Below are 26933 nucleotides of genomic sequence, written 5' to 3'. Positions count from 1 at the left end.
TTACCAATTTATTTACCCTAAAAATAGAACCACTTGCAGAGAAAGTTAGTGGTAATGGGAATTTGTAGGACATACAAATGAAACCAGAGAGCATAAAATAGCCCTTTATGCTGGTGATATATTTAAATGTTTTACACCCCCTATATCCTTAATAACTGTATTTTTACAGAAACTAGGTAATTTTAGCCATATATTGGGTTACAAAGTGAATATTCAAAAGACAAAGCTACTATATTAATGAGGAATGAAACTGAATCAGGTCGAAATTTCATGTCAGTTCTCTCAGACATCTATGGAAATAAAATATTTAGAAATAACTGATTTGAATAAATTCACTCTAGAAAACAAATTTTCCTCCTCTTATTAAAATTTCAGGGAGAAGCTAGAATGTGAAATAAACTTTATAAAATTTGTTAGGTAAGTGATAAGCAGTATGTATAATCTGGTTTGTGTGATCTTTACTAGTGTGACGTTGCACTCCATATGATTTTATGAAAATATGTTAATATGTGAATATAATGTAACTGGAATATGCTTCATGCAAAAGGTCTCTTGTAAGATATCATTGCAAAGCTTATAATCTACTGAGTGTGGCCATCCTATTAGTATAAATGTATCGCTATTATATTTGAAACTAGAAATATGAAATATAACTCTGAGGTCCTATTGTAATTATGCAAAGTTTGTGCCATTAATGGTGGTTTGGAATCTTGATGGCTCCCATCAACTAGGACAATTGGTTGTAAATGGCTCTGTTTACTTGCAAGCCTTCCTGTGAGTCAGGCCAGGAAGAATGTAGCATTGGGGATTTCACAGGACATGTGACCATGTCACCTTGTATTGGACTCCATATTAAAGCTGGTGCTTTTCCATTTAGAAGGAGGGGTGGGAACCCAGAGAGACAAAAGATTTCCGCCTTGTGCCAAAGCTATATAAGGGTGTGGAACAGAACAAAGGAGGCTGCAGTCATGAAAAATCCCCTACCTACCACCTGAGCTGGAACAAGGACTGTACCAGAGGAAAGAATTGGGCCCAGACTAGGAAAGAGTCCAGTTTGTGAAAGAAGCTTACTGGAAGATGTCTGAGGGTGAGATTTTATGTGTAATCAGTTTCTTAATGTATTAAGCTTAGACTTGCCTGTTTTGTTTCATTCTGCTTGGTAACTTACTTTGCTCTGTCTGTTGTTACTTGGATCCACGTAAATCCTACTGTTTATGTTTAATAAAATCACTTTTGCTTATAAATTAACCCAGTGTAAGTAAATAATCCCTGGGGGAGCGAACAGCTGTGCATATCTCTCTATCAGTGTTACAGAGGGCGGACAATTTATGAGTTTACCCTGTATAAGCTTTATGCAGAGTAAAACTGATTTATTTGGAGTTTGGATTCCATTAGGAACTGGGTATCAGGGTGCTAGAGACAGGAGTACTTTCTAAGCTGTTTTCAGTTAAGTCTGCAGCTTTGGGGGTGCGGGTCAGACCCTGGGTCTGTGTTGCAGCAGATTAGCCTATCTGGCTCAACAAGATGGGGTACTGAAGTCCCAAGCTGGCAGGGAAAACAGGCTCAGAGGTAGTCTCAGCACATTAAGTGGCAATCCTAAGGAAGTCTGTGTGACCCAAAGTTTTACATGTTCCTAGTAAAAATACCAAAGATAATCTTGGAAAAATTAGAAAAAAATGCAAGTAGGGTTTTATGGACCTTTAAGAACTCTCAAGTCAAAAGGAAATATTTACAGTTGTCTTCCATGCAAGGAGGAACTAGATTTCCAAACTATAAACAATATTATTGGACAAAGTTCAGAATAGCAGTCTGAAATAAAAATTAAAATAATTTACCCTAGATCCAAATGGAGACTGATTTGACTAAAACCAAATCTCCCTTTGCTATACTATGGACAAAGAATAAGAAGCCTATTCTTAGACTCTCATAGACTCTAGGACTGGAAGGGACCTCGAGAGGTCATCGAGTCCAGTCCCCTGCCCTCATGGCAGGACCAAATACTGTCTAGACCATCCTGAGTCGCAATCCTTACTCGTAACCTCTCCTATAAACTACTCATCTCCAGAGATGAGATTCCACCAAACCCTCCTGGCAATTATAATTCCAGTGTTTAATACCCTGACAGTTAGACTTTTTCCTTTATGATCCCAACCTAATCTCCCTTGCTCAGTTTAACTTCCATGCTTTCTTGTTCTGTCATTACGAGGCTAAGGTAACAATTTTTCTCCCTCCTCCTGATGACACCCTTTTTAGATACTGAAAACTCTTCTGTCCCTCTCATCTTCTCTTTTCCAAACTAAACAACCCCAATTCTTTCAGCCTTCTTCATAGGTCATTTCTCAGAACCTTTAACATTTGTTGTTGCTTTCTCTGACCCTCTCAATTCTTCCACATCTTTTTGAATGCGTGCCCAGAACTGGACACAATACTCCAGTTGGGGCCTAACCAGCGCAGAGTAGAGCGGAAGAATGACTTCTCATGTCTTGTTTACAACACACTTGTTAATGCATCCCAGAATCACGTTTGCTTTTTTTGCAACAGTATCACACTGTTGACTCTTCTTAAGGGGCAGTCTTTAATTATGGCAATACTAAGGCATAAGTAATTGAGAAAGTGTTCTTACAGAAAATGGATTGTTATAACTTATTTCAGAGTAGAGAATTTATATCACTGTCCAATATCAAACAGAGGGGGGAGAGGGATATTCATGGTTTTATTTTATGCCTATGTTTCCAGATGTATAGCTTTCTAATAGAAAAAAAATAAATAACTCAAGGCATTGTGGACTTAGTTTTGTTTTGAGGTTCTCAGTGGAAAAAAGTTGCAAAGAGAATTTATTAAAGCTTACGTAGTTTGAACAAAAATAATAAAATAAGCCATAAAGATAAATAGAAAAAAACATTCCACTAACCAAATAGAAAAGGAGGAATGAAATGAAATAATATTGTACACAAAAAAGAGTACCTTATGCCTGTAATTTGATGGAAACATAGTATTAACTCCTATTCTGTTAGGCTCCTTTCAGTTTATAGGCCATGAAATTATTACCTCATACACTGTGTTGGTGAAACCAGTACAATGCAAAGGGAACAGAAAATGTGGAATTGGAATCTGTTCCAAAATTTAAACATAATGATAGAAAATAGTGTTACCAAAAATATTATTAGTATTGAGTTCTCTCTGCAAAAAATAATCTTAGAAATAGATAATACAGAAATAGCAAATGCTAAAACATAAATGGTTGTGAAAATGTTGTTTTGTGCATAGTGGATGTTGGAAATGGAGCATTGGTCCTATTAATTTCAAAATAAATGGAAGAACTTTAAAGCTGTGCAGTTTTCTTTATTGAATTACATGACAAATATTCTTACATATTAGTTGTATAAGATAAAATTATTTCATAATGATTTTCAAGTTTATCAAGTGCATGTTAGGTATTTAATGTGGGCCATTGAATATTTGGTTTTCTGTTTGATATTCTTCACCTTTTTTATTTTGTTTTTAGCTCTAACAATTACAGAGCAGGTGTGTTATAAATAGGCTTGGCAGGATTTGAGTTAAATCATTAGACATCTGTAAATGTCGCTTTGACCTGACACACAGAAATAGACAAAAACAAATCCACTGATAACAGTCAATAAGTGCAGCCTCCTCCACATATAGTGTCCCCCAGGGATCCAGTGTCACTCGTCGCACAGGGAGCCCTCTGAAGCCCTGCTGTCATTGCCCTCATTCACCCACTGGCCAGGGGTCAAAGGGCTGTCTCTGGGCATGAGCCATTCAGCAGTGGTGTGGCCAGTGGCTGGTCCTCCTCATTGCAGCCCTGGCTGGGGGTATAAGCACCATTGGCCAGCACTACAGTCTACCCCACACCTTGCACCCAGGTGTCTCGGGCCCTTTGACCACACTGGGAGCCCCCTGTAGTCTCACTCTCAGCACTGCCCTAACCGTAAGCCCACCCCCCCTTATTTTCCCACAACTGTGAACACTGAAATAGATAAAATTAGGGGAAAAATGCTTAAAACCCATGATTTTGGACAACTGAGAAAATTAAAATAGATACAAATAGAAAAATAATACTTAAAAATAAAAATTGCTCCCTGTCAAAACTACAAAAAAAAATTAATTCTTGCCAAGCCAAGTTACAAAGAAATAAAAGGTGAAGTTCAGTCATTATACATCAGGGTTTGGCAATCTTTCAGAAGTGGTGTGCCGAGTCTTCATTTATTCACTCTGATGTAAGGTTTTGCGTGCCAGTAATATATTTAAACGTTTTTAGAAGGTCTCTTTCTATGTCTATAATGTATAACTAAGCTATTGTTGTATGTAAAGTAAATAAGGTTTTTAAAATGTTTAAGAAGCTTAATTTAAAATTAAATTAAAATGCAGAGCTCATGGGACCAGTGGCCAGGACCCGGGCAGTGTGAGTGCCACTGAAACTCAGCTCATGTGCCCCCTTCGGCACACATGCCATAGGTTGCCTATCCCTGTTATACATAATGAGAGAGAGAGAAAACATATTTAGGATGCTTTTAAATATGCTTATTAACAATGTGTGTTTATATATGACATATTGATAAGACTTCACTACAAAGCTACCTTAATAAAACCTATCAATCTGTTCATGTGCCTTACCAAGGAACATGGGCAGAGAAGTCAGTTAATGTCTTGTGTGCTACTAAGGCTCTGTAATGGAACAGCTGACAGACATAAAAATGCTTATCAGTTAGATTATCGTGTTGCAGATGTTGTGGGACAGCATTGGGAGTGAAGGCATATTCAGGCCTGAGTCTATTCTGATCATATGTCAGAGCTCGGCATAAGCAGTGTTGCACATGTTTAAGAAATTGCAAAGTAATCATGGTTAGTGTTGTGTATGTGTAGGAGAGACATAGATTAATCATGTTTGTGAGGACAACTGAAGATACAAGCAATTACAGGGCTGAAAAAGCTGTTTAAGTTAGCACAAAACTTGTACTGACGGAGTGGGAAATTGATAGGAAAACAGGAAACCAATACATACTCATAAGAAAAGAAAACAAAAGTTATAAATAGTCATGAAAGGTAGAGCCTTTCTTTGGGGTCACACTCAGGCAGCTTCAGATGCTGTCCCCCTTACAAAGGTCTTTTGGGGTTTTGGTAAGCCTTTGTGGGTGGCAGAGGCTTGTCAGCTTTCCCTCTGAGTTACTCTGTAAGAAGAGTCAGCTCCTTCCAAGGCCCAGCAGCTTTCCTCCTGGATGCTGCCTCTTTCTGTGACCCTATCTCCTTTTTCACCTTTCTTCATCCAGCTGGAGCAGGCTCTGCAGGTATGTTTATTTGGTAGAGACTGAGCCCAGAGGAGTTCATTAGTCTTCTCCTGATTGGGATGGAGGTATGCCTCATCACACTTCCAGGACCAGTCAGCTTTAGCTTCCGTTTATTAGGCTGAGTGTATGTGGTGGTGTTCCAGTGAGCTTCTCATGTATAAGTAACTGATCGTTGCTTGCTTTAGTGTTTTTCCTTAGTAAAGATTTGTTACCCTGATCTGCTGAGTGGTGATTCTCAGTCTGCATAATTTGGGTGGCCTAGTACAAAAAACTGTGCCATAAATTATAAAAGTCAGCTGATATATGTGTATAGGGTAAAGATTGCTTCATGCAGTGAATGCACAAACTGGAAAATGTATAACATAATTAAAGGCAAGGTTGTCCATTAACTTTGTTAAAGGAAACATTGTCCCGTAACAAAACAGGGTTACTGTGTAACTTCTATGAGATGCCAATCAGTGACCTCAAGTGCACTTTCATCTTTCTCTGTAGCATCTAGATACTTGACATGAATCTGCTGAAGAATGTACAAACTAGCATTGATAATAAATATGTAGGATGTTCAAATAAGGGGAGGTGTTTGAAGGAAGAAATCCATTGTGCCTGTTGCTGTGTCAGCTTAACCTATGGAGCTGTGCAGTCATTATCTTTCGGTCAGCCACCAAGAGTCTTGAATGCTGCCATCTCTTAATGCAGGCCATCCAGCAGAATCCCAGGGGCCTTGGCATGGCCAAATACTGAAATCCTCACTCATGCAAAGCTCATTGACCAGTGAATCATAGAAGTGTAGGACTAGAAGCGGCCTCAGTAGGTCTTCTAGCTCAGTCCCCTGCACTCAAGGCAGGACTAAATAATAACTAGACCATCCCTGACAGGAGTTTGTCTAACCTGTTCTTAAAAACCTCCAAAGATGGAGATTCTACAACCTCACTAGACAATTTGTTTCAGTGCTTAACTACCCTGACAGGAAGTTTTTCATAATGTCCAACCTAAACCTCGCTTGCTGCAATTTAAGCCCATTGCTTCTTGTCCTTGCCTCAGAGGTTAAGGAGAACAATTTTTCACCCTCCTCCTTGTAACAACCTTTTCTGAACTTGAAAACTGTTATCATGACCACTTTAAGGCTTTGTCTACACTGCTCATGTTACAGTGGCACAGCAGTGCATCTGTAAGGTAGGCAATGTAGCCACTACTTGTCTACAGGAGAGAGCTCTTCTGCCAACAAAATAAAAACCCCTCAGTGAGGGGTGGCAGCTTTGTTGGTGGGAGAGCATATCCTGCCAAAAAAGCACTGTCCACACTAGTGCTTTTTGACGGTAAAACTTTTGTTGGTTGGGGTGTGGGGGTTTTTCATACCCCTGACTGACAAATTTTACTGATGAAAAATTAGGGTTGGAAGGGACCTCAAGAGATCATCTAGTCCAACCCCCTGCTCAAAGCAGGACAATCCCTAAATGGCCCCCTCAAGGATTGAGCTCACAACCCTGAGTTTAGAAGGCCGAGGCTCAAACCACTGAGCTATCCCTCCCCCTGATAGGCATAGCCTCAGTCTTCTCTTCTCCAAACTAAACAAACCCAGGTTTTCAATCTTTGCTCCTAGGTCATGTTTTCTAGACCTTTAATAATTTTTGTTGCTCTCCTCTGGACTTTCTCAAACTTGTCCACATCTTTCCTGAAATGTGGCACCAAGAACTGTACACAGTTCTCCAGTTGAGGCCTTATAAGAGCTAATCTGCTTTTCTGTTTCAAAGACTGGCCAGTCCATTGTGAGGACTGGAAGCTGACTTGGGGTCAGGTGCTGCATAGGACATTGACAACATAGTGTCACAGTTCAGGGCAACTGCACCTGTATTTCCAGTTTGTGGTCTAGCAAAGGCATCCACTCTAGGCTCCCGGTTCCTCAGCTATCCATTCTCTTGGGTGGAGACCTGCGTCTTTCTCCCTCCTGACTGGGTTTTTCCAGGATTCACAATTCCCTGTCTGTGCTGTGAGTTCCCTAGCAGGTCAGACTGCCTAAGCAAGCCTGCTTTGCTTTCTCCTAAGAGACTATAAACTGTATAATTGCCCACAGTTACAAGTTTCCACTCACCTCTTTCCAAACAAGCATGTTTATTCTTAAAGTGAAAATATTACAGGGAAAACATTTTAAAAACAATAAAAGAACCTACATACATGCTAATAAGCTTACCAGTGATCACCCCAACCCCTTAACTGCAGAAAGGGCTCTGGTAAAGGATCAGTCCTGCAAAACTTTTAAGGATTGAGATCCACCTTGGACAGAATGTCCTGTCTGTTTTCTGGATCAGAAGGAAGACCCTGAAACAGTTTAAAGTCAGGTTGTTTTTCCAGAAGTCCTTTTTTTGTCTGTTGATCCCTGGAGAATCCAGTTTGAACTAGTATTTGTGATCCTCTCTGGAGGGGTTATAACCTGAATAAATTTGCCTAATCACGCTTCATTGTTCTTAATTCCTGGAGATCTTGGCCCACAATGATACATAAACTTTATACAGTACCATCTCCTAAAGGTACTGCAGGAAATTGCTATATCTGTCACACAAAATATGGTTGATCGATTGTGAGTGAGAACTTCAGATGTTCTTAATGAATTCTGTTAGCCAGTTAATGATCAGAGGCTGACTGCTTGCTTGCTTCTTATTATCACAAAACTTATACGAGGTTGTTTCATGAGCTATGAGGACAGCATCAGTAGCTGACTCTTCACCCAGTCTTGATACGTTGTTTTTTTTTTAATTAAGTTTATCTGCAACCCACTTCATCAACACATACATGATTTTCAGCCAAGGACGTGTACCCAGCATTAACATCTCTGGTGTTACATTTCACTGGGACATCGTGTATCTTAAATCACCTTTAGACAGAGCACGCTAGTCAGTAGGACAGACTGCTATTGGTGCAGTAGAAATAAGAACATGATGTAAGGTTAGACACCTAGCACTTCACTTTGGCAATACAAAAAAAAGATCTTCATTAATATAGACTTGTATACAGGGCCCTTTTAAGGATTTCTGATTAGCTCTGACTAATTCTGGGCTTGCTCAGGTAGAAAATAAGTAGTCAGTGGTTCTGGAACAGGGATGTTTTGTTTGTGCCAGGATATTTCTCGATTAAATATATTTTAAAAATCGAATGTTAATTATTCCTAGTATTAAGCAAATGTTTATGTAAAACATTAATTTATTGGTTTAAGTACAAATGTGTATGGTCCCATTGGCTTAAAATTTCACCTTTCCTGTAGAAAGGGACAGAATTATTTTTATAGGAATTCAATATTTTTCAATGGAATTCACCCTGCAGAGCAGGATGCCCCCCATTAGGTGGAATTTAAGACTCCAGAATTGCTCACAACTACTGGCATTAGTAATATTAAGAGGGAAAATGGCGTGTCAGCGGCCTTACCTTTACAATAGAAACAGGATCGGTCAGTTCTTGTCATTCAAGAGCATGAGGGGCCAGTTTTAAAATCTATACTGTGTGTTCTTTTTAGAGTAGTATAAGCTTCTAACAGTATTTTAACGGGTTGGCAGTAGAAAGATTGAAGATGGGTAAAAATAAAAAAAATCACTATGGATATAGTTGCATTAATGAAGTAAGTTTCATGCTTTTTCACTGAAAGTGAATTCTCCACCATTCCATTGAGTTCTTCTGGGTGCATGGCATTAGATGGCAAATGCACTCTGCTTTTCTAAGAAATATTAAACAAATTAGATTAAGTACTTTGTGACAGTAAGCTAACTCTCATTTCTTTTCTCGTAGTTAATAAATCTTTAGCTTGTTTATTATAGCATTGGCTACAAGTGCCTCTGGTGTGAGGTCTAAGGTGCAGTTGACCTTGGGTAAGTGACTGGTCCTTTGTGACTGGGAGTAACCTGAATATTGTTGTGATTTTTGGTGCAAGGGACTACCCCAAAGGCAAGTTTGCCTGGGTGGCAAGATAGATTGGAATACCTAAGCGGACTCTGTGTGATTCCATGGTTAAGCTGCTATAGTGTTAAAGGAGTTCACACTTGTTACTTGGTTGGTGAAATCTAAGTATAGAACTCAGAACCAGTTTGTGATTTGTGCCCTGCTTCTTGACAGTCTGCCCTGAGTTTGGCACTCACGCTCTTGAGCTTCTCCAGATAGCTTGACAGTGCTTATAAATTCTGTGGGTTTAATTCTGTTCTCGGGTTTTACACTGGTGTGACACACAATTGACTTAAACTGAGTTATCCAAGATGCACATTAGTGTTCTGAGTGCAGAACTGAGGTGTTTCCCTTCATGATGGCTGTGGACTAATGACCAAATTTTAGTGTGGGATGAGCATGTAGGGCTCATATTGACCTCAATGGAAGCTGTATATGAGCATCAATGGACAGAATTTGGATCACAACTCTTCTTCGTCACCTAGAGAATGGAGTTAATAAACTGTTAAAAAACAAAACAAAACACCTAAATAAGTGCTCTGCTCTTAGATTAATGTAATTCTGTGCACAGATTGTCACTGTCTTTTCTCTCACTGGGCCCCAGAATGTCATTTCTAGGACTTTCCTGATCACCACTGGTTTTAAGAGTCAGGCTACATCTGTGCTGGAGGAGCTAGCTCGTTTAAAGGTTGTCAAACAAAGCAGCACTCTCCCGCTGCAAACCAGCACTGAAAATGATCGTTCCACTGATGGAGTGAACCAGGTTCACCTTGACATGTAGCACAGTTGAAAACTGTTTTAAAGTCTGAGGAGGGAAGGAAGTCTGCCATTTATGACACTCAGTGTCAAACAAAGTAGTGTCTATTGTAGGCTTGAGGGTACTCCCAAATCTACATTTCTGTAGCATAACCAATATACTGCTGCTAAGTCTCTCAGGCCACGTCTACACTACGGGATAAAATTGAATTTGCTAAAATCGGTTTTATAAAACTGATATTATAATTTCGATTTCATGCAGCCACACTAGGCACAGTAATTCGGCGTTGTGCATCCATGCTCTGAGGCTAACGTTGATTTCTGAAGCGTTGCATCGTGGGTAGCACTTCCGTAGCTATCCCATAGTTCCCACAGTCTCCCCCGCCCCTTGGAATTCAGGGTTGAATCTTAATTGTCGCGGGGGGTTCTGGGTAAATGTCGTCAGTCATTCCTTCCTGCGGGAAAACATCCGCTGACAATCCTTTCGTGCCGTTTTTCCCTGGATTGCCCTGGCAGACGCCATAGCACGGCAACCATGGAGCCCGTTCAGCTTTCTTTTTTTCTGGCACCGTATGTGTACTGGATGCTACGGAGAGAGAGGCGATACTCCAGCGCTACACAGCAGCATTCACTTGCTTTTGCAATGATAGCAGAGTGGTTTACTGTCGTTCTGTACCGTTACTGCCGGAGAACAACTGGCAATGAGATGACTGTTATCTCTTCCCTCTGTACTGATCCGCTGCTATCATGAGGTGCCCCTGGCTGAAATCGGCGGGCGCAACGCCAAAAGCAAATTGGGATTGACTCACTTGGGAATGAGTCAATCCTCCCTTATGGTTTCTAAAATAGAGTCAGTCCTGCCTAGATAAGGGGCAAGTGTATTAGAGGACCGTGTATCAGAGCACAGCTGCTCCTGTCAGATTCACAGGGGGGCCCTGCACCACCCACCCGTTGCCCTCCTCCCCAACTTCCTGGGCTACCGTGGCAGTGTTCTCCCCCCCATTTGTGTCATGAAGTTATAAAGAATGCAAGGAATAAGAAACAGAGACTTGTTAGTGAGATAAAATGAGGGGAGGCAGCCTCCCGGGCTATGACAGTCCAGGCAGTACAGAATCTTGTCTTTACACAGGAAAGGAGGGGCTGCAGCCCCAGTTGCTCATGATAAGATGTTTATTAGCCGTTCTGTCCTATCTACTGGCAGTACCAGGAACTTCCACTCCATGTATTGAGCAATTATCAGCATGGGGTTCATGAGGACGGTTACCTGTCCTACTGCACCATCTACTACGGGAGGGGAGAGACGCGGATAGTGCTCTTCACTGCTGTAGTATCGCGTCTACCAGCAGCAGTCAGTACACATAAGGTGACACTGAAAGAAGTCAAGAAAATGATTTCTTTCCCTTTCTTTCACAATGGGGGGGGAACTGAGGAGCTGTTGCTGACACCTGAACCACGCCCGCAGACACGTGTTTGAACCCAAGACATTGGTCGGCTCAGCCCAATGCCTTTCAGAGGGCGACTGTGGGAATACTGGAGTCCTCAACGACCCCTCCCCCCTCCCATGAGCGTCCATGTCTCTGGTCCCCGTTACGCTTGTCACGCAGCGCTGTGTAGCCTGGAGATTTTTTTTCGAACCTTTGGCATTTCGTGTTCTGTAACGGAGCTCTGATACAACAGATTTTGTCTCCCTAAAGCGATTAGATCCAGTATCTCCCGTACGGTCCCATCTGGAGCTCTTTTTGGATTTGAGACTGCACTCGACCCCGTGCTGATCAGATCCACGCTGGGAAACAGGAAATGTAATTCAAAAGTTCGCGGGCTTTTCCTGTTTACCTGCCCGCTGCATCAGAGTTCAGATTGCTGTCCAGAGCAGTCAGTTGTGCACTGTGGATACCGCCAGAGGCCAATAACGTCGCATTTCCGTCCACTAACCGTATCGATATGTTATATCGATTTAGTGCTACTCCTCTCGTCGCTGGTGGAGTACAGAAATCGATTTAAAGAGCCCTTTATATCGACATAAAGGGCGTTGTAGTGTGGACGGGTACAGCGTTAAATCGATTTAACGCTCTTTAAATCGATTTAAACGCGTAGTGTAGACCAGGCCTTATTCAAACTCTTTTTATCACCAAAAAAATAAAGTTTAGTATTTACAGTTTTTTGGTTTATAGTTGGAAGAATGTTGTACATTTTTCACTTCCTTAAAAAGGGGGGTTAACAACAGTCACTGGAAAGAGGTTATTACAAGAATAGTTAAGACTGATTTTACTCTTTCTCTCTTTGAAGCTACCCAGTCAAATGTTCACTGCACCATGTTTTCTAAAAATGATCAATTTACTAGTGGAATGATTCGAAAGACAAGCAGGAACAGTAATTTTAGTTCTCATAAAACTTGTGGAGTAGTATGAGCCTCTTTCAAATTACTGGGCAGCCTTGCAGGTCTCTGCCATGGAGCTGTAGAGATAAGGAGCGTGAGGTAATATCTTTTATTGCACCAGCTTCTGTTGGTGAAAGAGACACAGAACTTGCAGCAGAGTTGTATAGCTTTAAAACTTGTCTCTCTCACCAACAGAAGTTGGCCCAATAAAAGATATTGCCTCTAACCCACTTTGTCTCTGTAATATCCTGGGACCAACATGGCTACAACAATGGAGCTGCAGAGATTTTTTTAAAAAAATTATTTATAGCCTCTTAGTGGTAAGCAGCATTTTTTTTTCAGAATTAAGCTATTTTTTTAAACTTTCACAAAATATGCCATATTATCTTATCATATATCAGTATCTGACACTACGTTTTGTCTAAGGGTACGTCTTCACTACCGGCCGTATCGACGGGTAGCAATCGATTTCTCAGGGATCGATATATCGCATCTCATCTAGACGTGATATATCGATCCCCGAACACACTCCTGTCGACTCCGGAACTCCACCAACGCAAACGGCGGTAGCGGAGTCGACAGGGGGAGCCGCAGACATCAATCCCGTGCCGTGAGGATGGTAGGTAACTCGATCTAAGATACTTCGACTTCAGCTATGTTATTCACGTAGCTGAAGTTGCGTATCTTAGATCGATCCCCTCCCCTAGTGTAGACCAGCCCTAAGTCATAGATTGCTGTAGCTCCCTTGACTTCAGTGGAAGTACACAGAGTTATAGCAGCTGAGGCTCTGGCTCCTTACCTTGACATCTAATATGTTAATTTTCTTTCCAGATACTGAAACTACAAGATTGAGAGTAGCTTTTGTTGCAAATGTAGACATAAAACACAGGTACATGAGAGACTCTAAAAAGGTTACAGTAAACCAAAAGTCCCTTTTACTCTAAATGGAAGGAGGATGTTTTGAGAAAAATTTAACAGAAAGATTTATAGAAAAGGTAGACCAAGGATATTTTCATACAGCATCTTGAGCAAGCATTTATACTCATTTCACTTTGGGCATTCATTAAAAATCTACATTTTGGAATATAACGTAAGTAGTCTGACCCAGCCTTTTACATTTGACACAATAAGACTGACAGAACCTACTTCCCAAATAATTGTCCCCCATTGCAAATCATTGAGGTAGAAAATAATAATATGCAAACATCTCATGAAAGGATCCAACGTGGCTAAAAGTATGGATCAGTATATGCAATTGAAGTTAATTACTTTCTGCTTTTTCCCTCCTTAATTGTAGTTAATGTACATTTTAAAACTGAAGGTTATTAATAAACATAAATAAAAATATATGCAAAATTCCTGCAATAAGGTTAGACATCTAGATTTAAAACAAGAACTGGGTTAAAGTTGTTTTTTCTGACACATCTCATTTTCATAGCAATTACTATGAGTCTCTCTCTCTCTGTGTAAGTAGTATACTGTTATATTCCAGGACAAAAAAAAGTTATAGTTTAAAAAAAATGTTTTGGAAATTCATGGTTAAGTTCATCTGTGGCTAGTATTTCAAATTTAATTTTTTATTTTTTGAAAGTTAATCATTGAAACAGTGAGTATGCCTAATATAATGTGTGTGTGTTTCACTAATTAATCTATCTTGTCTTTTGTATATAAATCACTTAGCCAAAAAATGCCATTTGTTCTGAGGTCAATGTAATATCCAGGAAGATAAGTTATGGCAGACTTTGGCTAGAGTAGCCTTGCTTTGGTTTGTGAAAATCATATTTTTAATGCTACGGTAATGTCATTTTCAATTTGTAATACATATTAGAGTATACACAGAGAGTACACTTATAAAGTTTGGGGACAATACCAAGCTGGGAGGAGTTGCAAGCGCTTTGGAAGATAGGATTCAAAATGATCTTGACATACTGGAGAAATGGTCTGAATTAAATAGGATGAAATTCAATAAGGGCAAATGCAAAAGTACTACATTTAGGAAGGAATAATCAACTGCGCAAATGCAAAATGGGAAATGATTGTACAGGAAGAAATAATGAAGAAAAGGATTTGGGGGTAATAGTTTGGATCACAATCTAAATATGACTCAACAATGTAATACTGTTGCAAAAAACTTCATTCTGGGTTATATTAGCAGGAGTGTTGTAAGCAAGATACAAGAAGTAATTATTCCACTCATCACTTATAGAGCCTCAACTGGAGTACTGTGTCCAGTTCTGGGCATCACACTTTGAGAAAGATGTGGACAAATTGAAGAAAGTCCAGAGGAGAGCAACGAAAATGATTAGAGGTCTAGAAAACATGACTTGAGAGGAAAGATTGAAAAACTTGGGCTTGTTTAGTCTAGAGAAGAGGAGACTGAGATCACTTTCTTTAAGTACATAAAAGGTTGCTATAGAGAAGAGGGTGATAAATTGTTGAGGACAGGACAAGAAGTAATGGACTTAAATTGTAGCAAGGGAGATATAGGTTAGACATTTCCTAACTATAAGGGTAGTTAAGCACTTGAACAAATTACCTAGGGAGGTTTTTAAGAGCAGGTTAGACAAACACCTTCTAGAGATGGTCTAGATAATGCTTAATCCTGCCACCTCAGTGCAAGGGACTGGATTCAATGACCTGTTGAGGTCCCTTCCAGTCCTCCATTATGATGATTCTATGATTGTGAACAACAAACTCTCTTATGTGAAATTAACATTGTACCTTAGGAAGAGAGTGGCAGAATTATAGAATTAAGTCAATCATTCACAAATCATGGCAGACACAGCACTGACTTTTACCTATGCCTAGGACTCAGCCTTTTTCTGGAGAGTCTGCAAAGTTCATGAAAAATGAGTCATGCAAACATTTAAAAACAGTAACCTAGATGCAGAGCATTATGATAATCGAATCATAGAATCATGATTTGGACTACTTATACATCCTGGCTATCTGAAAACTTATTTCTACCTTGAGTTAGATGTTAAAGATCAAATTCTTCTTCAAGTGCTTGTCCACATATATATTCCATTGTTGGTGCCTGTGTACCCAATACATTCAAGACAGATTCTTTTGGCAGCAGTGTCCATTGTGGGTGGACTTTCAGATTTGATTAAACAGATAATTGGATATTTAGGCTACATCTAGGAAATATGGAGTGTGATTCTCAGCTTGTCTCGTATACACATACTCGTGCTGACTCAATGAGAGCTATTACTTTAAATGGTAGCATAGTCATGGTAAGATGGGCAGCGGTAGCATGGCTTAGCCATGCTGAATGCAAACTCTCCTGAACCCCCTGGCTTTGTATTCGGCCATGCCAGACTGAATCGTAGGAAGTCTGTGAACAAGTAGCAGACTTCATACAGCAAATTCTACTTCCGTTTACCCAATTAGGTCTTAAAGTAAACATGGACATACCAATATAGATCCCACAACAGAAAATAGAATTCACTGGGGGTATTCTGGACTATGCAGCACTGGTAGTTTATCTACCTCCAGAAAGATTCCAAATCATACTCAACTTATAGATCCATCTCCAGGTTCACCCCTGAACATCAGTAAGAACAGTTCTCAGACTTTAGAGCCATAGGCATCTCGCATCTTCATGACTCGGCATGCCAGATCTCACCTGTGCTGCATGCAAAAAGGGTGGTTGAAGTCTTTACATCAGCCATGCAAACATGATCTGGGTATGTTGGTTCACATTCCATCTGTTGTCATTAAAGTGGTGGATGGACCCAAAAAAGTCTACTGTAGAAAGTTTGACCCAAGGCATTCCTTCTGGCATTGGCCACTTTCAGAAGACAGATACTGGGCTAGATGAACCTTTGGACATACCCCAGTATGTCCATTCTTAGGTTCTTACAATATGCATAAATTCTGTTATATCAAAAGGAGTTTCCCAAACACTTCAATCCAAGCACACCAGTTTAGATAAAACAAGTTTATTAACTACAGAAAGATAGATTTTAAGTGATTACAAGTAATACCTAACTTAACAAGCTAAGTGAATTCAAAGCAAAAGTCTCTCTCACTACATGTTCTAGCACAGTGGTCACCAAGGTTGATTGCAATCGACTGGTCGATCCTAGAGGATCTCCCTGTCATTCGCAATCTCTGGCAGCGCAGCATGGCTATCACTAAGGCAGACTCCCTGCCCACCCCAACCCCACACCGCTCCTGGAAGTGGCCAGTGCAGCCTCATGGCTGGGGGGCGGGGCAGGAGTCTCCCTCCACGCGCTGCTCCTGCCTGCAAACACCGCCCCCACAGCTCCCACTGGCTGGGAGTGCTGCAGGGGCAGTGCAGTGCCACATGCCCCCAGACTCCCCCAGGAGCTGCAGTGGTGTGTTGGCTCCTTCCAGGAGCAGTGTGGGGCCAGGGAAGGCAGGGAGCCTGCCTTAGCCTCGCTATACCACCTACTGGGAGCCGCTGGAGGTAAGTGCTTCCTAGCAGGAGGCCACACCCCAAGCCCGACCTTGAGCCCCCTCCCAGAGCCAGCACCCTGTACCCCTTCCTGCACCCCAACCCCTGCCTCAGCCCTGATCCCCTCCCAGAGCCAGCATTCCATAACCCCTCCTGCACCCCAAACTTCACCCTGAGCCTCCTCCCAGAGCCAGCATCCTGTACCCCCTCCTGCACCCCAACACTCTGCCCCAGCCCAGAGCCCCTTCCTGCACATAGACTTCCTCCTAGAGCTTACACTCCTCACCCCCTCTTGCACTCTAACCCCCTGCCCCAGGCTCAGACCAGGCCCCCTCCCACACTGAGAACCCCTCAGCCCCAGCCTGGAGCCCGCACCCCCTCCCGATCCCCAAACCCCTGCCCTAGCCCTGTGAAAGTAAGTGAGAGTGGGGGTGAGTGAGCGATGGAAATGGGGGGAGATGGCATGGGTGTAGCTTTGGGGAAGGGGTGGGGCCTCGAGGAAGGGATGAAATAGATCCTGGATTGCCCTTAGATTCAAAAAGTGATTTGGGGCATAAAAAGGTTGGAGACCACTGTTCTAGCATGTTCTTACTGGCTGAATTCCTTTCTGCCGGGATCTCTCCCCAGTCCAATGATGCTTCCTTTTTCCTTCAAGTGCTGTGCATAGAGATGAAGGGAGAGATATCTTGGGGCATCCGTTCCCCATTCTTATACCTTTTTCCTCTTCTTTGAGAATCATCTCCAGCTGGGGTTCAGGAGACAGAAAGTATGTGGGGATGGGAACCTCTATCTGTTTCTTTGCCAAAATGTAAATTTCTCACTCACACCTTTTTCTTGCCAAAGACTGGCCACTTAAACAGGTAATAGCTCATTTGATTTTGTTGACACCTGGCTTTGGTGTCAGTTTGCCTTTTGTCTCTGAGGAAACGGTTTGTGGCTGCTTCCCCAGATATGGACCTTAGTAACATCATACTGTAGTAACTTTACGTAAAATATTGCCACACACAGTTTACCAGGACAGTAAATATCAGGACATCATAAGTTTTCAGATGATACTGTAGAAGGCCTACTTTGTACAAAATTTATCATAGTCTTGAAAAAAGGGTGGAGACAGGGATGCACTGTTACACCCATGTTCCCAGATCATCCCAGCAATAACTCATCTCTGCCCTAACTATTCCTTTGAAGGTGTTAAGTAATTTCTTTCTGAACATGTCCAGTGATGGCACTTCAATGACCTTTCTTGAAAGACTGTTCCGATGGCAACTTGCTCTGTTAAAAAATGTTTTATTATATCTGATCTTGATGTCCCCCTCTTTAGTTTGAGGTCGTTAACTTCTTGTAATACATCCTTGGGCAACCTTGAATAAATCTTCCCTTGCTATTGTTTCTGTGTATGGTGCTATTAAATTTCCCCTTCTTCTTATTTCTTTAAACTATATAAATTACAGTTCCTTAACCTTTCCACAGTCGTCTTTTTATCCTGTAAAACAGCATCTATCTCTTTAAAAAGCAATAAAAAATTTACTTGAAATATAAATTTGTGTCATTTTTCATTCCCTCAATCTTTCGAGAGTTTAAATTAAAACTGGATACAACTGGTTCTTGTAAGTGGAAAGGGATTTTTTTACAATGTATTATCCAAGCCACTTCAGTTTTAATAAAAACAACTCTGCTATCATATCTTTTTTTTATAATCATTATTATTATTCTCATCTATTTGCAGAACCCAAATGTGAAGTCTGCATAGTCAGGATAGTGGATGGATCAGGAGATTGGTAAGGTTGGGATCCAGAGACTTTAAGATTTGGGTAACTGGTCTATATTTACCCCCAGATTGGTGGTAACCAAAAATTTTGCCATCCAGTGGTTGTTGAGAGAAGTGGCTCTAAACTTTTCGAGACTACTGTACCTCTTTCAGGAGTCTGATTTGTCTTGAGTACCCCCAAGTTGCACCTCACTTAAAAACTATTTGCTTACAAAATCAGACATAGAAATACAAGTGTTACAGAACATTATTATTGAAAAATTGCTTACTTTCTCATTTTTACCATATTATAAATTGATTGGCATATAAATATTTTACTTATATTTCAATGTATAGTATATAGAGCACTCTGAAGTCATTATCTGTATGAAATTTTAGTTTGTACAGACTTCGCTAGTTCTTTTTATGTATCCTGTTGTAAAACTAGGCAAATATCTAGATGAATTAACCCCTGGAAGATCTCTGCATACCCAGGAGTACACGTATCCCTGTTTGAGAACCACTGGTTTAGAGGCCTTTATGGTAAGAATTGGTGGCCCTCAGTGTATTTCGTGGTGCACAAGTGCCCAGAGTACAAAATAATACCAACATTTTTACAACCTTTTTGGCAGTCTTAGCAAAAAGGTCAAATGAAATGTAGACCATAAGTAAGTATATGTAACTTAGATAAGCTATGTCTTCATAGGGGGAAAAAAACGGTGTTTTTACATCGATAACTATCTCAGAGTAAAATCCTAGAGGAGACAAGGCACTCCAGTTTTTAATGTCAAGCTTGTCAAGGTCAACCCCAGAAAGAGGAAACGGTTGATTTCAACTAGCTATATCAAGATGAAAACTACTTGTGTCTTGTCCCCACTAAAATTTTACTTTGAGATAGTTATAATGTAAAAAGAAACTTTTATTGCAGTGAAGACAAAGAGGCATTGACGGCTGTGATACAATATTATAAAGTTAATGCTACAGATACAGAATTTAAGGGCCCAATTCTATGAAATGCTAAGTACTTCCTGTGAAGCATTAAGGCCCCATCATGTTCAGGGAGAGTTGGGGAAGCTCAGCAGCTTGCAGGATTACTTCCTAAAAAAGGTGTTATTGGGTATTCAGTAACTACTGCCAAGTTCCCTCCTCTGGGTCTTGCGAGATGTCCACTGTCACGTGCAGGATGGTGGTGGGATCTTCACTCAGTACGGCATCCAGTACAACATAAAAGCAGCAGGTCTGGGGATCAGCTCCAGATTTTCTGTTGGCATCACTTATTTTTTGAGAGGGCTGCCAGAGTACCTTCCCCTTTCCCTGGCTTTGCTGCTTATCTGGGTCATACCCGATGAGTTGCGTCATGCCCTCTGCAATGTCCAAAAATGCATCTTTATTACTGTGATTATTTCTCGTCTGAGCTTGCACTGCTCCTTCTCTCCTAGGGTGACCAGGTTGAATGAACAGAACAGGTAATCATTCATCCGCTGTTGCCAATTCCCAGCTTCTGGCAAATAGAGGCTAGAGACACCATCCCTGCCCATCTTGGCTAACAGCCATTGATGGACCTATCGTCCATGAACTTATCTAGTTCTTTTTTGAATCCTGTTGTAGTCTTGGCCTTCACAACATCCTCTGGCAAGGATTTCCACAAGTGGACTGTGCATTCTTTGAAAAAATGCTTGCTTTTTGTTTATTTTAAACCTGATGCCTATTAATTTCATTTGGTGACCCAGAGTTCTTGAGTTATGAGAAGGAGTAAATAACATTTTTTTATTTACTTTCTCCACACCAGTCACGATTTTGTAGACCTCGATCATATCCCCCCTTAGGTGTCTTTTCCAAGCTGAAAAGTCCCAGGGTTATTAATTTCTACTTATATGGCAGCTGTTCGATGCCCCTAATCATTGTTGTTGCCCTTTTCTGAACCTTTTCCAAGTCCAAGATATCTTTTTTGAGATGGAGCGACCACATCTGCAGGCAGTATTCAAGATGTGGACATACCATGGATTTATATAGAGGCAATATGATATTTTCTGTCTTATTATCTAACCCTTTCTTAATGATTCCCAGCATTCGCTTTTTTGACTATTGCTGCACATTGAGTGGATATTTTCACAGAACTGTCTACAATGATTCCAAGATCTTTCTTGAGTGGTAACAGCTAATTTAGACCCCATCATTTTATATGTATAGTTGGGATTATGTTTTCCAATGTGCATTACTTTGCATGTATCAACATTGAATGCCATCTGTCATTTTGTTGCCCGGTCACCCAGTTTTGTGAGATCCTTTTGTAGCTCTTCACAGTCTGCTTGGGACTTAACTATCTTGAGTAATTTTGTATCATCTGCAGATTTTGCCACCTCACTCTTTACCCCTTTTTTTCCAGATCATTTATGAATATGTTGAATAGGACTGGTCCCAGCACAGACCACTAGGGACACCACTGTTTACCTTTCTCAATTCTGAAAACTGACCATTTATTCCTACCCTTTGTTTCCTATCTTTTAACCAGTTACCAATCCATGAGAGGACCTTCCCTCTTATTCCATGACAGCTTACTTTGCATAAGAGCCTTTGGTGCGGCACCTTGTCAAAGGATTTCTGAAAATCTAAGCACACTATGTCCACTGGATCCCCCTTGTCCACATGCTTGTTGACCCCCCCCTCAAAGAATTCTAGTAGATTGGTGAAGCATGATTTCCCTTTACAAAACCATCTTGACTCTTCCCCAACAAATTATATTCATCTATGTGTCTGACAATTTTGTTCTTTACTATAGTTTCAGTCAGTTTGCCTGGTACTGAAGTCAGGCTTACCAACCTATAATTGCTGGAATCACCTCTAGTCTAGAGCCCTTTTTAAAAATTGGCATCACATTAGCTATCCTCCAGTCATTTGATACAAATGTTGATTTAAATGATAGGTTACAAACTACAGTTAGTAGTTCTGCAATTTCACATTTGAGTTACTTCAGAACTCTTGGGTGAATACCATCTGGTCCCGGTGACTTATTACTCTTCAGTTTATCAATTTGTTCCCAAAACTCCTCTTATGACACCTCAATCTGCAACAGTTCCTCAGATTTGTCACCTAAAAAGAGTGGCCCAGGTCTGGGGATCTCCCTCACATCCTCAGCCATGAAGACCAATGAAAACTATTCATTTAGTTTCTCCGCAATGGTCTTATCATCCTTGAGTGCTCCTTTAGCACCTCAATTGTCCTGTGGTTCCACTGATTGTTTAGCAGGCTTCCTGATTCTGATGTACTTAAAAAAATGTTTTGCTATTACTTTTTGAGTCTTTGTCTAGCTCTTCTTCAAATTCCTTTTTGGCCCTCCTAATTGTTTTTACACTTCATTTGCCAGAATTTATGCTTATTTCTATTTTCCTCACTCAGATTTAACTGCCACTTTTTAAAGGATGCCTTTTTGTCTCTTACTGCCTTTTTTACTTTGTTTAGCCACGGTGGCACTTTTTTGGCTCTCTTACTATGTTTTTTAATTTGGGTTATAAATTTAAGTTGAACCTCTATTGTGGTGTCTTTAAAAAGTTTCCATGCAGCTGCAGGGATTTCACTTTTAGCACTGTACTTTTTTAAGTTCTGTTTAACTACCTTCCTCATTTTTGTGTAGTTCACCTTTCTGAAATTAAATGCTACAGTGTTGGGCTGCTGTGGTGTTTTCCCCACCACAGGGAGGTTAAATTTAATTATATTATGGTCACTATTACCAAGCGGTCCAGCTATATTCATCTCTTGGACCAGATCCTGTGCTCCATTTAGGACTAAATCAAGAATTGCCTGTCCTCTTGTGGGTTCCAGGACTAGCTGCTCTAAGAAGCAGTCATTTAAGTTATCAAGAAACTTTATCTCTGCATCTCGTCCTGAGGTGATGTGTACCCAGTCAATATGGGGATAGTTGAAATCCCCCATTACTATTGAGGTTTTTTTGTTTTTATAGCCTCTCTAATCTGCCTCAGCATTTCACAGTTACTATCACCATCCTGGTCAGCAATGTTCCCTCTAATTTTTTCCATCCATGTGTGGAATAAATTTTGTTATATGTATCAAGGTATTTGCCTATATGCGCCACCTGTAGAAACACAAAAACCTAGATATAATGTATATTTTTTAAAAATTACCATAGGGATAATTACTCCAGCCAGGACAGGTTAGCATTTAAAACTCACTACTCAGAGAATTACATTTAAGTGAAAGAGAAATAGAAATTATGAAATGCATAGACCAGTCAAAACACTAAAATAACACTTTGAAAGAATAAAATTACAGAGAATATATATGCATTGCAGGAAATACCAAGAATAACAATAATACAAGTATGTGTTGGGAGGGGAGTGTGAAAGAGACTCTGTGTGTGTGTGTGTGAGACTTTTGTAGTTAATAAATTTATTTTTGCTTTATCTAAACCAGTGCGTGAAAATTATAACTCGGGGTAGGAAGCCATTTTATATTCCTCTCCACACTGACGGAGGGAGTGAATTTTATGATCTTATACTGTACTGTTCCCTGTGCAGTACAAGACCGTATAACTTTGAGTTTATACTCCAGAGGGGGTGTGTGCCTGAGGAGCTAGGAGGTGCCCTAGCTGAAGCCTTCCCATGCAGGGCCTGTCAAAGAGCCTGCCTGCATGTAACTGCAGCTGGGTGTATCCGTACCTGTATATATGCTGATGAAAGTGCAGGCTGAGCCTGGAGGGCTTATCAGCTTGTCACAGCAGTACAGTGTAAGAGAGAGCCCAGGCTGATGGATCAGGGGAGAGTCAGTGGTACCCCAGTTCCAGGTGGCACCCCAGAGGAAACCCATCACAAAAGTATACTCTGATATTTCTTGGGAACTGAGAACATTACTTGTGTGGCACTCTGCTAGGGTTTGGTCTCTTGCAAGGTTTAATTAATTTAGAACCGCTACAGAACAAACCACTAGATAGATAATTATGACTCCTTTTACAAATTTTAAAAAAATTAGTAGATTGATATTAGCAACTAAATAATTTTGGTAGTCTTTTTCTTTTATGTATGGAAATCTCTCAGGTATTTTTCCCTACAAAGTTTTTTTTTCTCATTACAGATTCCAAGCATGTGTCTATTTTGCATCTGTCTTTCAAGCTATCTCATGTGGCATTCATTACTTGGCTTCCGTATTCATGGCTGTTACACCTAAATTTGTATGCAGTGTCCCTGGAAATGTGACTAGTATACTGTTCAACAGTTCCTCCAGTTCTAGAATAGAGGATATTTGGACACTGTGGACATCAACAAAAGATTACATTGTGGTCCAGCTGGAAAATGGAGACATTTGGGAACTTGATCAGTGCAGCAGGTCCAAGCGGGAGAGCAATTTGTATCTTGCATATGAATATAGTGGCAACAAGTCTGTATTTTCTTGTTCTGATGGATATATCTATGATCAAACAAAATGGAAGAGCACCATTGTTACAGAATGGGATTTGGTCTGTCACCGAGAATGGCTTGCAAAATTAACTCAGCCCACATTCATGCTTGGAGTCCTGTTAGGAGCAGTGATTTTTGGAGATATGGCTGACAGGTACAGTGTCATCCTCTTAATACTGTAGTTTAAGAGTGCAATAACTCTGTATGTGCCTAAATGCTTTGCTCTTATATGAGATATTAATTTAAAAGAAGTTTAATCTAATTGTCGTTTTATTAACGTGTTCTTCAACATAGCTTATATTTATCTTTCTCTGATACGATGATTTGTGTTTTTCTATCAGAAAACTTTAAAAAACTGTTGATAGAATTTTTTTTTTAAATGTCATGCTTTATATCATATGTAGGCTCTGATCCAGCAAGCTACCCCATATGTGTGGCACCTTGTACCTAAACAGAGCTTTCTGCAGGATCAGGGTCATAGTGAGTTTCCCTGGTCATAGTTCCCCCTTTCCCTCTACCCATTCTCCTCATCTTATTTATAATAAAAAAGAGAAATGTTTATGATGGATGTGATGAATAGTTAAACCTATGCTGTAAGGTTAAAAATATTTTTTTAAAAAAATAAATTTCCTGACCTCTGTCATTACTACTACTTTATGGGACTGATGCAAAGACTTAGGGATTTGAATTTGGCCTGTATGACTAAAACTAAAAATCTACTCTATTTTCACCATTCTTGGTTTACCAGTCTGTATGAAGGAAGAAAATAGACCAATCAGTTTCCCTTTAGTTTGCCATCAGTTTCACTTCCTCCAGCAGTAGTATAATACTGAAATATTTCAGTTGTTAACACATTATGTAAGTGCATAAAGAGGAGCTTATTTTTTCAGTTGGATTTTATAAAAGTATGAAATTGGTTCTCTTAATCTAAAGTTTTGTAAAGCTTTAATACAAAACCTGAATTTAGAACCTAAATTGAACTGGTAGCGTCTCTTTAAATCAGTTATAATATTTTCAGTTAATATGCAGACACAGATAATGACATAAATCTCAGTTAGATTAGCTCGAGCTCTAGACAGCTGTTTAAGAGAATAAACATATTGTATTTTATGGAGTTACAACAAAAAGTTTTACATCTGAAAGTTATTACTATCTGGCAGCTTTTGACTGGTGGGAAATAAGTTGGTAGTTTCAGTCCAGTTTTCAGTCAACAGATGTTCCCAGCAGAAGAATGACCACAGCAGAACTAATTAGCATATCTGCTGAGAATTTTGGCAGAGATTAAGTATTGAATGGGCATGAAGACAACTACCTCCTCCATTTTTCCAAGGTCTGGTCTTCACTACATAGTTAGGTGAACATAAGGCAGCTTACATTGACCTAATTATGTCAGTGTACACACTACAGTCTTGCTCCCGACAGTGTAAGTGCCCTACTACATGGACATCATAACGCCAGCTCCATGAGAGGCATAGGGCTTAGGCTGGTGTAGTTAGGGTAACGCTGTGTCTGTGCAGACACTGCAATACTTACATCCACTGTTGGCTGTCTTGTCAGTTTCAGGGCTCAATGCTGGAGCCATGAAATTGACAAAAAAAGCCAGGCAGTTAGAGCCCAGCTGCCCCCATTTCCCTGCTCGCAGCAGAGCTGTGCTCACCTGGCTCCCCCACTCTGTCTGGGAGTGAAGACCCCGCCCCTCTTCAGTTGGTGGAAGCGATCCTGGTGAGGATGCACACCACCAACAGAAGGAGGGACACAGACCACCGCAGTAATTACTGCGGTGGCGGCTCTAAATTGACCTAACACTGGTCAACTTAAGTCTGTAGTGTAGACATACCCTAGGTCAGGGTTGAAGCACATTGGCAGGGCATTGTAGGGAAATTTGCAGTGCAGCTGTCTAGGCTATATCTGTTTTGTAAGACTTCACATTCCAGTATTATTTTAATGTGGTACCAAATTCATGTACAAAAAACCCAAAACCAACCCCAAACCCAAATCTCCAAAAGCTGCTGCTGCTGAAGATAGAAATAATACATCTCTACGTCAGAGAATAAAAATGAAACAGTGCCTGTTCCTTATCTAGTCGACACCTGAAACGTACTCTTTATTAATGAACATTGTTAAACAAAATAGGACAGAGGTAATCTATAAATGGTTTTTATATCTGTTAGAGTTTGTTTTCTCTTCAGTTGAATTATTGGTGTTGACTTCTTCTGGTTATTTGTTTATATACAGAATGTTCTGGTAGATCAACATGTTTTCTACCTGAGATGATATGGAACCCTGACAAACAAATTTAGGATTCCTTTTATGTTAAAGACCTTTGTTTCAGAATGAGGAATGACACATAATTTAAGACCTGGCTTGTAATATTTATAATAAGAAGCTAACATTTCACATAATTTTATTTTCCTGCTAATGTACTTACTATATATGTGACATTTAACATAGGTGGGCATTCCTGGTAGTGAGTTTGTGTGTGCACCTATGAAATCAGAGAATTCTGGGGAAGTATCTGATTACCATTTATTAGATATTTTATCTTCATATAATTCGGAAGAATTGAGGTAAAAAATCTTTCATTGGAACCCACATTATATTTTGAGATGGTAAGAGATAGCATGAGTTATTGCATGCTAACCTGTGCTGGAACACGTTCAGTAGCTGTTACTTAAAATGTTCAAGAAAGAGAGAAATAGAATGGAGTAAATCTGTGGAAAATGGCAAATTACAGATGCAGAAGTTAAACGTAAAGCTCAGTATGAACATACATAGTGCCCTTTTCTATGGAGACCTTCCTTTCAGTCATGGGAAGTCAGGTGGGGGTCCCTTTCATCAGTACTACTTTTAAATTGGTCACAGTGATAGGTACAGAAAAAATAAAAGCTTTGCTCTCACCTGGAGAACAGTATATCAGAGCTAAGATCAAACCTGGGGCTACTGTGGTAGTGCAGTGCCCTAAATACAGCACAAGTGATACTTTTCATATTTA

General features: G+C 40.3%; 1 protein-coding gene across 2 annotated transcripts in view; it reads left to right on the top strand.

Annotated features, from left to right (window-relative positions):
• SLC22A16 (solute carrier family 22 member 16) overlaps positions 1–26933 on the top strand; it is a 52384-nt gene that overhangs the window by 11989 nt on the left and 13462 nt on the right. The window contains exons 2-3 of one of the 2 annotated variants that reach the window (XM_032787293.2): positions 18513–18564; positions 23619–24095. In XM_032787293.2, the coding sequence (XP_032643184.1) occupies positions 23695–24095 (401 nt within the window). In that variant the 5' untranslated portion in view covers positions 18513–18564; positions 23619–23694. The remainder of the gene's footprint in view (positions 1–18512; positions 18565–23618; positions 24096–26933) is intronic. The other variant, XM_032787292.2, reaches the window with a different exon arrangement.

Source organism: Chelonoidis abingdonii, chromosome 3 (genome assembly GCF_003597395.2).
Source record: "Chelonoidis abingdonii isolate Lonesome George chromosome 3, CheloAbing_2.0, whole genome shotgun sequence".
Classification (NCBI taxonomy): Eukaryota; Metazoa; Chordata; order Testudines; family Testudinidae; genus Chelonoidis; species Chelonoidis abingdonii.
The sequence above is the reverse complement of the archived record's forward strand: the minus strand, read 5'-3'. Positions and strand labels throughout refer to the sequence as shown.